Source organism: Phaethon lepturus, unplaced genomic scaffold, assembly GCF_000687285.1.
Source record: "Phaethon lepturus isolate BGI_N335 unplaced genomic scaffold, ASM68728v1 Scaffold56921, whole genome shotgun sequence".
Lineage (NCBI taxonomy): Eukaryota > Metazoa > Chordata > Aves > Phaethontiformes > Phaethontidae > Phaethon > Phaethon lepturus.
The window spans coordinates 1-11851 of record NW_010518163.1 but is presented as its reverse complement, the minus strand read 5'-3'; the positions used below and the strand labels follow the sequence as shown (position 1 = coordinate 11851).

General features: G+C 39.6%; 1 protein-coding gene across 2 annotated transcripts; it reads right to left on the bottom strand.

Annotated features, from left to right (window-relative positions):
- Nucleotides 1-4800: 4800 nt before the first annotated feature.
- On the bottom strand, nucleotides 4801-11269 carry CNOT8 (CCR4-NOT transcription complex, subunit 8). Of its 2 annotated transcripts, XM_010296603.1 has the most exons (6): nucleotides 11069-11269; nucleotides 9286-9479; nucleotides 7651-7812; nucleotides 6695-6839; nucleotides 5919-6029; nucleotides 4801-5615 (listed from the first exon to the last, which is right to left on the bottom strand). In XM_010296603.1, exons 1-6 carry the CDS (start codon nucleotides 11183-11185, stop codon nucleotides 5466-5468), a joined length of 879 nt encoding a protein of 292 aa, XP_010294905.1. In that variant the 5' UTR covers nucleotides 11186-11269; the 3' UTR covers nucleotides 4801-5465. The 2 variants fall into 2 exon arrangements, with proteins under 2 accessions (XP_010294905.1, XP_010294906.1); XM_010296604.1 differs by lacking the exon at nucleotides 7651-7812 and having other exon boundaries at nucleotides 11069-11185.
- Nucleotides 11270-11851: the final 582 nt, after the last annotated feature.

The following is an 11851-nucleotide window of genomic DNA, read 5'->3' as shown; positions in this document are numbered from 1 at the left end:
ATAAATAAAATAAATAAAATAAATAAAAGTAAAAGATTATTAATATTATTAAGTAAATTAATATTACTAAGCGTAATAAAGTTTGGAAGGAGCAAGACATACCCATACGTATGGAAACCTGTGGAATTGGGCTAGTGCAAGGGCTGCGGGGCAATCAAAATTCATGACTGTGGAAGGAAGCTCAGCAGTGTTGACTGGTGTGGTGATGTTGGAAACTGAGCAAATTCTGTTGTGTAAGGAAGATGGGAACATTGGAAAGCTGGGTTCATCTCAGTTACAAATCACTCCAACTGGCCCTTCCCTTCATTCTCTGCAGAGTACGCAGTGCATTTATTTTGCAGCTCTTGACCATGTGAGTGAGTGATGTGCCACTTAGGACCAGGGACGTTTGCTGTAGATGATGAGAATATGCAGACTCATGCTAACTAAAAGAAAGTACTGTGTTTAAAAAGATGCCAAAGATGTCTGCCTTTGCTTTTCTGCTTCCTGCACACTCTGCCAGCATCCGAGTAAATGTCTGGTTTGGGTCTCCAGGATAGCCATTCATTTACCGGATCTGGTCTTTTTCTGTTGAAATCTCTATAAACTATTTGTAATCGTTTTTTTCATTATTAGGCTGTGATAACCTGAGACACAAACTGGACAGCACAAGTTCTCAGAGCATGGACGCTTGCAGAAGTTTAGAGGGCTTTGTGGCTTATGGACTGCTGTATGACCTGTGGTGGAACCCAGCCAAAGGCTCCCTTGCCTTGCAGAAGGCTGTTTTGGATTCTGTGCTGTGTCCCAGTGAGCAGACAGCTCTTGAGAAGAGCTGCGTTTCAGGTCAGTCCTCCTCTGAAGAAACTCCTGATGAAACTGCAGTTGAGATGGATGAAAACCTCTGCAATGCAACTGAAGTTTGTAGGTGTGAGAAAGAAAGTGACTCAAGAACTAGCTCCGTTGATTTGGTAGACAGACAGTCAAAACTGAATGGCTGCAAAGTGCTTCTTTCAGAAGAAATTGCTGCTTTACAGAACACTCAGAGAGACATAGTTGAGGTCCAGCAGATTTTAGCAGATATGATTCGCCAGCATCAGCAGCAGAGGAACAATCTCCAGGAAAACACAAATGGAAGCACCCAGGAAAGCAACCTGCAGCAGAGTTCAGAGACCGAATCAGGCAAACCATGCTCTGACAGCAACCAGATGAATTGGTAAGCTTCAGAACATGAACAAATGGATTGAAAAGCATTGCTTTTTTTGTGTTTGTGCAGCACATTTCTTGTTTAGCTCAGACTGCCTCTAATCTCAAGCTTGTCACCCAAGGACACTTCAACATACAGCTCAAAAGTCTTGCAGTTCCCTCAGTCTAAACTACTTACTAGGGCTGAATAACTTCCTGATGCACAGTGTGTGGTGGTATGGTAAATGAACAGGGCAGCTTGAAAAAGGGAGGCTAATGAAAAGGACAAGCATGATCTAAGAGGTCTGTCTCTTTGCTGAAGAATTATTTGGGATTTTGGCAAGAATGAGTTAAAGCATGTAACTCTTGTCCAGCTCCCCTGTGCTCCTGGTATAGGAGGGAGGCTATACACTCATTTAAGCAAGAGAGTTACTCATGACACCTGCTCTTTTCTTGACAGTAAAGATGAAGTAAAGGAACCAATTACACTCCCTGAGCTAACGAAGCAGCTTCTAAAAGCAAAGCAGAAACTAGCAGAGTTTCCAGACAATTTAAAGGTAAGTTTTCAGGAAGGCACTGCGGTTCTGAAGAAACAGTCTTTTTGTAAGGGTAGCCTCATCATAGGATCCCTTTCATACAGAACGTGAGGAACAGTGACTTTCTTAGTGATCTTATGGCAATTTTGAGAGAGAATTGACACATGGCATCAGGGTGATATTTTTCTTTCAAGCTTAACTTTCTCCAGGCAGTTGGAAAGCGTAGGTAAAGCTCTTGCATGGGAGAACTTAGTGGGATATTCTGTATGAATCTCTGCCATGCATTTTAAAAGTAATCCCTTGCTACTTAAAATTACGTAAGCAAACCAGTTTTGATAAACAGTGAAGTGAGAAATTTGAAGTATAAAATGGCCTTTATAGATTAGGAGCTGTAGGAACTACACATCACATGTTAGAAAACAACATTTCCTAGGCTGTCTTACGCCCTCTGTTCTCTAGTTTACAATACAACTAAAGGTAATCAAGAGGGGGCAAACCTGGTTAAACATGAGCTAATGCACTGGAAGAAGAGGGAAAAATGCATTTGACTCATGACTATCTGTTCCAAAGATACTATAAAGCAGTGTCTGTTGGCTTCAGAGCTGACTGCCTGAATATGTTGTAGTTGAACAACTGTAATTGAAAGAATAGACATCACCTTGTGTTCCTTTTTTTGCAGGTCTTCCCGTTCCCCGACGTGCTGGAGTGCTGCCTTGTGCTCCTTCATGTTGGATCCCAGTGCCCTCCCGAACTACATGAACAGGCACTGGACCTCCTTCAGAAACACGGCAGTGCTAGTACTTACAAAAAGGCTGGCAGAAGGTTCTTCACATGACGTTTTGAGACCAAGCCACTTCCCTTGAGCTGCCTACAGCTACGTACCATCAAGGCTGTTCTTTCTTCAAGTGAAGGCTTGTTTTGATGGCTGTGGTTATTTTGGATGAAACTACAAAAAAATCACGTTTATGTACGTGTATATACCAGACTAATACTACTTAAGGAGATTTGTTAGAAAATTGAAAAGCAGTAGGTTGTGGGCTTGAACTGTATACAGGATTTTTGTATAGGTTTTTTTTATTTGTTGGAAGTTATGCTAGTGAAAGCTCTTGCTATTTACAAGTAAGAGAAACAGTTTTGAGCAGCTGTATCGGTCTTTCAGCAGAGGAGGAAAAGTAGCTGCCCTCAGGAAAAACAATGGTTTCTGTAAGCAAACTGACCCTTAAGCCAGTATTGTTGCTACAAGTGTTGTGAGTTTATTTTCCCTCCTTTAAAATAAAGTCTTCTACCACCATGAATTGGCATTTAATTTGACAGATAGATATCGGTATCAATCAAGGGCAATTTTGTTAAACATTACTACATCAGTCAAACTCGGTAGATAAAACAAGGGTGTGCTATGACTTAGCTTTGCATGGTGAAGCCACCTGTACAACGTAAAAGGGGGGGCAAGATCTTTTATATTTCTTTCCAACATGACTAGCAAGAGATAAAGGATTTCTCCAGATCAAGAAAAGGCCCTGGTTCTGGCAACATTTGTGGCTGAACAAACTGCTTTTTGCTACAGTGATGGTAAATTTGAGGTACTATCAAGTTCTCTAGAAAAGTTGCTGATCTAGAAGTGCCAAAAACAATCCTAGATTCTGGAGTCTTGAATGTGCAACATTTTGACTGGTCTTACAGCTTGCTTAAGGTTTTGCCCGTCTTGTTTGAAAAACTCACTCTTCCTAAGAAAAAAACAAGACTGCACAAGCCTTGGTGAATGTTGCATCTATCTTCTTAGTAATTTCTACAAGCAAGTTTTTAAATACAGTAATAAAGCTCATGGTAGGATGGGGAGTCATGAATTTAGAAAGCTTATAAATACAGTAACAATTGTAGCTTAAGAAAAAAAGTAGGGATGGATTTTTTAGATCAAGACCTGTTCCAGATTCTTCCAGCCAAAATGCAGACTTGGTCCTGACTGATTGATACATTTCCTGGTCCAAGCCAAGTAAAGCCTCAGAACAACGTGAAGAGCAGTAGGCAAAAGCCAGGGGCTTATACTAAAAGAAGATCCCTTTGTAGATGCGTTAATCTGGTAAACTGTTGCCACTAACTCCCAACTTGCTAAATTCTGTACAAGGTACTTGAAAACCAGGAGGGGGAGCTAGTGCTTAACCAAACAGCCCTCGTACACTTCACAAGAACGGCTACAGTTTAGATGGAGCAGGAAAACTTCACACAGGACAGATGAGCAAAATGGATTTGTCACTTTAAGTGGCTATGCTGCGCTGAAAGAATACTCCACAATACTGCTAGCTGTGCTGAGACAAGCAGAAAGAGAATAAGTGTCCCCGAAAGAAATCTTAAGCTCAACTTTCATCAGCTACTGTACAAGAAGCTCAAAAGCAGATTTTACTACAAACTACCCCAGTAGCACATCATAAATGGCAAAAGAAGAAAACTGAGCATATTTCAGCATGTATCACTCAAATTCAGATTCCAAAGCCTGAACTTTGGGAATTTCAGTGCTTTATGCAAAATCCAAAACAAGGCCTGGTTTAAAAAAATTTATTTTACAAAAATTAAAAACAAGTAGTATTTACAAGCATTTTAAATACCAGCTCTAAACCTCAGTTCCTAATAATGAATTGTTTAAGCCTGTTTAAAATGCAAGACAAAGTCTTAAAATTTTAAGTTTGCCATTTTCAAAAGGGTTTTTGTTTTTCTTTTTTTTTAGAGAAATGTTATTCTAGAGCTGTTGGGGAAAAAAAGATACCATAGAATAGCTCATTTTTTAAAAAGTCAGAATCCCAAGTTAGTTGTTCCATCCTCTAACTACTTTTCAGATGTTTGTAATGAAGAAATAACTGTTTTGTCTGTTGTTAAGCATACAGTAAAATTAGGGGCTGGAGAAGCAAGGGGGAAGAAGTGGAACAAATATTTATCCATCTGCTGAACTACTTGTGTTGCAAGGAGAAGAATAAAATGCTAAGAATAATTTAATAAGAATGTATATTAAGTTGAAGAAAACTGAAGTCAGAGTATTGGTCTAATCCCTGGTCAAAGGTGAACTTACAGGCCTCAACAGATTTCCAGAACCGTTTATTAATACCCATAAGAACTAAGCTGAGCCTCCGTATGGGTCAAACCTGCACCACACAGAATTAGAAACTATGGAGAGCCGATCAAGTCAGCTCCAGCTCCTATCCTTTCCCAATGTTGTTAAAGCAAATCTCTTGAGTATTTTTAGCTGCAAGGATCATTTTTAATGTCATCCATTCCCAAGCCTCTGCAGTGATCAAAGGGAGCAATTTCCACAGACTACACAAAGATAAAATAAGCAAAACATGAGGTGAAGCAGTCACCCTCACAACATGCAGAAGTAAGTTTTAAAATAAGCTTTATAAAGCACAATTTTCAAGTTTGTGTGCATGTCTGTGTCCATTTTCACTGGATTTCCAGACCCTTAGCTCTACTGAATATTCTACCGTTACATCTTCCTTGCAGATTCTGTTCAGTATAAAGAGGAAAAAAACAGAGGTATACACAGTAGGTTCTGTCTTTTGCCCTTGGTATTAAAAAGATGGCAAACCACAAATGCTGGCATTAGGAATTCAGTCAACACTCTTCTGGGTTTCAAATGAAGATGCAGTTCTTCAGCAAAACTGCAGGCCTTCCGCAGGCTGTATACTGTAGATGCCTTTTGTTTGAGATACTATTAGGGAAAATGGTTGAGGACAGCAGCTGCCAATATGGTAACCATGTTCTGCTGAGGAGTGCCGCTTATCACGGCTGCATGTTGTTGATAATAGCCAAAATGCTCATTTTCTCTTGGGCTGAGTCCACATCTTCATTTTGTTTCTGAGCCACTCCTGTGCCAAGGCCATACAGGCGCCCACAATACTTTGCATCATCAATTGTATCCTCAAAAAACAACTGCAGATAAAAAAAAAGGGAAGAAACAGGTACTGTATAACTGTGCCTCTAAATCAGAAAGCACTCAATGTTAATTGAACAACTCATTTGAAGTCAGCCACTTCTACGATGCAGCATGCAAATTAAAATAAGCACATGAAAGAAGAGTAAACAGAAGTCTGTGCCCATATCAACAATTTCTATTATTGAGTTTGAAGTGTGATGGCCACAAGGCTCAAAAAAACCCCCAAAAAACACATTGTGCATGTTGACATTTATGGATGGGAACTGGAGAAAGAACCATAAAGAATAATACTGCAGTACCTCTTTCATTCTGAAGAATGCCATTCCCGTGAGAAGAGAGTCCGATCCCGCCTGGTGTTGTCGTCCAATTCGCTGCAAATCCAGCTGATCTGCCACTTCTTGAAGGCCACCCTGCAATGAGAACAGATTTTATTTTGGAAGATCCATCTTTTACCAAAACTGCCGCGCTTCTCCAAAACATGAGGGCAAACACAGGCTACGATAAATCAATTCAAATTCCAGCAGTACACCCACACCAGCTGTGAGTGAAACATAGTGGTGAATACTGCTCAAGATCACATAAATACTCAAATTTAGGTACCTTGCTTTCCTGCTGCAGATACTTGAGATGACTGTGGGTATATTCATAGGTTCCAAATGCTGGACCTTTCCCTCCCTTTCCTCAAACAAGACTGTGATTCAGTAGATAAATTACTTTTAACCCTCTGAGTGTCTACCAGTTAATCAAGTCATGTAGTAGTTCATGTACGAAGAAACACCCCACCTTGCATAGGGAAGATAAGCATGCTGAATTATAATTAGCCTCTGAAATCACTGATACACAAACCGGAAGGTGATGGGAACATCCCCTGTATAATATACATATTGATAAGTCTGAAACCAGAGAGGCAGTATCTATTAGATACAAACTTAGTCATAGGTGCTTATGAGTGACTACCAGCTTCTATACACATTCCAATTTTAAGAGTTGATATATGCAGCAGTTCTGTCACTTGGCTTACTGTACATTTACAGTGTTGGTACCCATCCATTGCTTGCTGGGGAGATAAAAGTACCTTGAGGTTTTTGCAGCTCTTCATTAAGTATTTTACATCATAGATAGATGGGAAGAAAAGGTTCAAGATATGGAAAAATTCATGTTCTTCTTCTGGTAACCTGGAATCTGTCAACAACTTCACCATGTAGCCAAAGTCATAACCACTGAAAATAAAACCATACAGAAACCACATAAGCAGCCAACACCTATACTTCATTGGTACCAATATCTCATTTTCCACAAGAGTTTTACATGCTGTAGCTTTCAAACCTTAACATTTTCTGACATTCATAAAACCACTCTCGATCAGAGACAGAATTCATCCTGATGTCAGTGTAGGACTTTTGAACACTCCCTGGGTGCCTCCAGCTAAGCCGCTGGGAAGAACATACTTTTCTTCCCAGCACAGCAAGTTTCTGTAGCTATGGGCAATACAGAAAAGCAGGAAACCCGGTACGTATCTGTTGCCACCACCTCCTCCTCCTGCCTCAGGTCCTTCCACTTGTGATGATATCAAGGACCAGAGGCTTTGTAATCAAGTTGCTTGAAATGCTACAAGACAGACATCTTGACTACACAGATTTCTTCCTCTAGGTAAACACAAGATGGATGTTGAGAACACCACCAACATTATAAGGAAGAAACAAAAACCTTACTTTAAAATGCACACAAGTTACTAAGTGTAGAAATCTCAATTCAACTTTTTAGTAATTTCTTTGATAGAGGAAGATTATAACAGCGAAAGGATTTGCAAGCAACGCATACACAAAATTCAGACCACAGTAAGTGCTAGTACAAAATGAAGCGCCAAGTGTCCTTACTTCTTAAGCTTAGCCTTTGTATCTTTAAACTTATTTTAAGAGCTGCTAATTCTTCTCCTTAAAATCTGTGTTATTTTCCATGGACAAAAGCATCAGTATTTCAAGGAAAAAGAGATTTCTCACTTCACAGCATCAGTGACGATCTCAGACCTACCTGTGGAAGGACAGCCATTTCACACTGTCACTAAGGACAACCCCAGATGTCATAAGCAACTCCGCAAAATGCAGGGTATCGATCCCTTCTTCTTCATGCTTCTGGAACTGCAGCCCAGAGCTGGCAAGGAGGTCTATGGAATCCTGAGAGTACATGTCCTCCCTGAAGGAGAAAATCAGCTTTGCGCTCAAAGTGCTACCAAGTCAGGCTCATTTTAGAAAAATTCTCCCCACACTGTATTTCAAAAAATTGAGTGACCAGGCTATCTCTGGGTTCCACATTTGTATCTCTAGAAAATTCAAACTGAATCAGTTTTAATACCACTACTGCAGCCGTTACATCCATAACAAGCTATTCTGCTAGTTAATAATTCTGTGGCTAGTGCAAATTCCAAAGATTCCATCTCCATAGACCTGAATGACATTTTGAAAAGCATCACTTCTGCAAGGGGAATGCAAGCACCACACATGAGAGCACAGCAAAAAGGGGAGTTCTCCCAAATAGGAAGACATGCAACTCTAAAGCACTGAGCATCATTCCTGTCTACATTTTTCTTTTTCACTTCACAGCACATACCACCACCATATCATCATCTCCAGTTCCATCTCTGGGAGTAAACAAAATTGCATAATACTTGACTAAGGAATAGGACATGGATGTGTGACGATATGCTTGGTGGAAAGCTGAGCAGGAACCTGATTTCTGTCATAGTTTGTTTCATTTGAGGGTGAGAAGGGAGGGAAGGACATGACAACACACAGAGCAAAATTCATGCCAAATATGATAATTGAGTCAAATGAAGTGATCATACTAAGAAAACCACTTCAGACTGATTTCAATACTTTTAAAAGGCTCACAAATTTGTGGAAGTAAATATTGCAACTTTTGGGTTCAAGAACTGTATGATCTGCACATACTAGCTATGAATTTTTTCTAATGTTTTCCAATGACAGTTCCATAAAGATACTGACAGATTTCCTACAAATGCATGTTTTTGCCAGATAAACCCTCTCTCTATTTCCAGGCATCTGTAGTGGTACTTATGCTCGGTTTGTCATTACAATTACAGGGGAAGGGATACTGAAGCTTGTTTCAACTGTAACCCAGGATATTGCAGTATGGAGGAGACAAGAACAACTGCCACACTCCATTTAACATGATTCATTCTCCTGAACAGGTGTGACAATTACACCAACATTTTTTTAGACCCCAGTTTATATTTTAGCATGGATCTGTAATGACGTATTTTCCTTTTTTTGCTGAAAACAGTACCTCCACTTAGTTTTAGCAGAAAGAGATGGATTTTTATACATATATAAAAAAAATTCTAAAGATTCAGATGGTAACATTGTTCCAGAAAAAAAAGTTTAAGGCACATAAAATTACTGGGGATAGGCTATTTATCAAGAGAAAGGGTATTACGGATAGGCTTTTAGCATGGCTTTGACTTCCGGAAATATTGCAAAATCCTGTCATCCCAAAATAGGTTCCCACATAATCTGTGTTAGAATCTGAATTTTTATTGCTCAGAACCAGAGAGCAATGATGAATTATACAGACACCCGCATTTGCCAAAGGAAAGCATCCCTTCAGCACAAGAGAATACGCGATTATTCTCTAGGCCAAAAGACTCACGTAAGGTTGAATTTAAAGTTAAACTGCCAGGTGTTGATGCCAGAAGGATATTCTCCTTTTTCATTTGTGAAAGTCAGGCCCAGCTGGATAATTTTCAGAAGGTCAACATTACACCGAAGGAGCTGATATTGATAGTCTATGGAACTGCGGAATTCACCAATTGGCCTTACAACAACTCCAGGAAACTCAGTGTCCTAGGAGAGAAGGGAAAAATCTTATTTCACCAATATTAGGAGTAATTATTAGGAGTCTATTCAGTTCCACACTTGCAGGTCTCAGCATTCTGTGAATGCTTCTGTAAAAATCACTTTGTTCCCTCCTTTTCCATATTCATACAGCTTTTAAAGTGCTACAAGTCAAACACTAGCGAACCCTACACAATTTGGTAACTATTGCATTCATACATTTATTTATTACAGGTATCCCTTCTTACAGTTTTGTTCTGTTCCACAACAAAAACACTATAAGGTCATCCAATATGCACCATTGTATAATCCAAACGTCTCTCTCTCGCAAAGGACTCTCTCATTTTCCATAAATCTACTAAAATGGACTTCTTAATCTATTCAGTGTTCTTTCATGTTCTAAATACAAGTTAAATTTAGCGCTCTGACCATCTTCATTTGATAGTCCAGACAGCAATAACCTTCACCATTTTTGAGGAACAGCAATACCTACATTTACGAAAACTACTGCCAATCAAAACAGACCTTAACAACAGAGCAACCATCTATTAGATAAAAAAAAAAAATTTTTACTTGGCCAGTGATTGTGTGCTACCTTTGCTGAAACCCAAACTTCCATACTATTTTTACTCTCAGATTAGGTCACATAACTTCTACTGACTAGAGCATATGCAAAAACTTTCATTAAGAAACCAGTGCTGTGTGTCTGACAAAATTTCTCCCTTGCCCAAGATCTTTTTGTGTCCACTCTCACAGCACAGCCATTAAAACAGGTCATAAGCACACTTTCAGTTAGATCAAATAGAAGCAAGAAAGCTCATTTCCCATTGACATATGGCAACAAAAAATCATATTCACTTACACAACTCTGTTCTATACTGAACTGCTACACTCTGCAGGGGCATGTGTTTTTATGCCATGCTGTTATTAAGGCCTTTTCGTATCTTAAAGTTTAGCCTTCCTAAGCAAAGTTGGCATAACTTACAGTTTCGTAACTAAAAACAGTCATTTATGTAACTAACTGGCTCCTGCTGAGCAGATATAGACTTGTAAGAGCAGGAAGAGATTCCTCCCACCTGGGGGAAGAGTCTGGTTGTCTTAAACAAAGCTTTCTGAACACACTGTCATACCTACAGCCAGAATAAGAACGAATGTCTGGCCCCATTAAAAAGGAGGCAGCCCAGCTGACTAGCTGTCACTTGCAGGCCGTTTGTCCTATACCATCACACATCTTCCGTAACCAAATTAAGACATTCAAAAGACAAAAATGCTGGTGAGAATCTAAAGATTTAAACCCAGTTGTACACCTGACCTTCTGTTGCATAAACTAATATATACTGAATTAGTAAATATTAAATGAATCCAGGTTTTTAAGGTGGTCTCTCTCTTCCCCATCTTTCACTCAATCCATACTCAACACTACTTGTATTAGCTTCTGGAAAGCTTCTGCTGAACAGCTTTCTGATTTTTCAACAGTTAACTTCTAGCTCAGTTTGAATGGGGACGGGGGAAATAATTTCTTGCTCAATAATCAACTTATTCCCCTACCCAAAAAAATCCCTTGACTAAGGCAATTAGTTCTAGTATAAAATATTTACCATGGCAATGTAACTGTAACTTAGAACAATCTCTCGAATTTTTCTCATCTCTTCTTCCAGATTGTTCGCCCATACTTCACAGATAACCTGGCTGTTCTCTGCAAGGGCTGCTGGCATCTTGCAGGGACCAGAGTAAAGACAGCTGATGTTGAATTCAGGTGGCAGCGTAGAATTGCGAGCTGTGCAATCTTAGCAGTGTGCTGCATTAAACAGATAAATAAATAATGCTTCATATGAAGAAAGAGCTACGTATAAGAATGAAAGCTCTGTTCGAGTCAGTCACACTTCTTTTGCAGAGTCAAATAGCCCATTTAAACTTTACACCATTTTTTTTTCTTGCTTTTATCATTTCCTGTAAACATGCTGAATTAGAAGAAAATTTAGAGTATCTGTTCAGGTTATAAAAGTGGATGCACAATTACCAGTCCAGTTATTTACAACAAGAGTTGTTCTCCCTGTCCTTCTTCTGGCGTAAGTTCTGAAACTTTGTGCATAAGATGCACAGGCAGGGAATTCCCACATTTAATACTCTTCAGCTATTGCAACAGCTTTCAAAAACAGTAATGGAATGCTTCACAGGCTACTTTATAGACAGAGATTCTCTGATGTAATTCAAGAACCACTGAAGAAAGGTATTTCACCTTACACTACCTGCAGTTCCAGCAGTGCTACACCTGGCATAAATCACCGGTTGTTTACCATTTCTTGCAAAAACACGGGCAGAACAAGCCTGGATTTCGGCAAGCGGGGCTCAAGCGCTCCAACCACAGCCGGGCCCTGCGC

Coding starts and splice junctions, on each gene's coding strand:
- CNOT8 (XM_010296603.1), bottom strand. CDS start 11,185: ATGCCAGCAGCCCTTGCAGAGAACAGCCAGGTTATCTGTGAAGTATGG. Junction 9,480..11,068: donor GTTACAGTTACATTGCCATG/GTAAATATTTTA, acceptor CTTCTCTCCTAG/GACACTGAGTTTCCTGGAGT. Junction 6,030..6,694: donor AGAGCTGCAAAAACCTCAAG/GTACTTTTATCT, acceptor TTCTCATTGCAG/GGTGGCCTTCAAGAAGTGGC.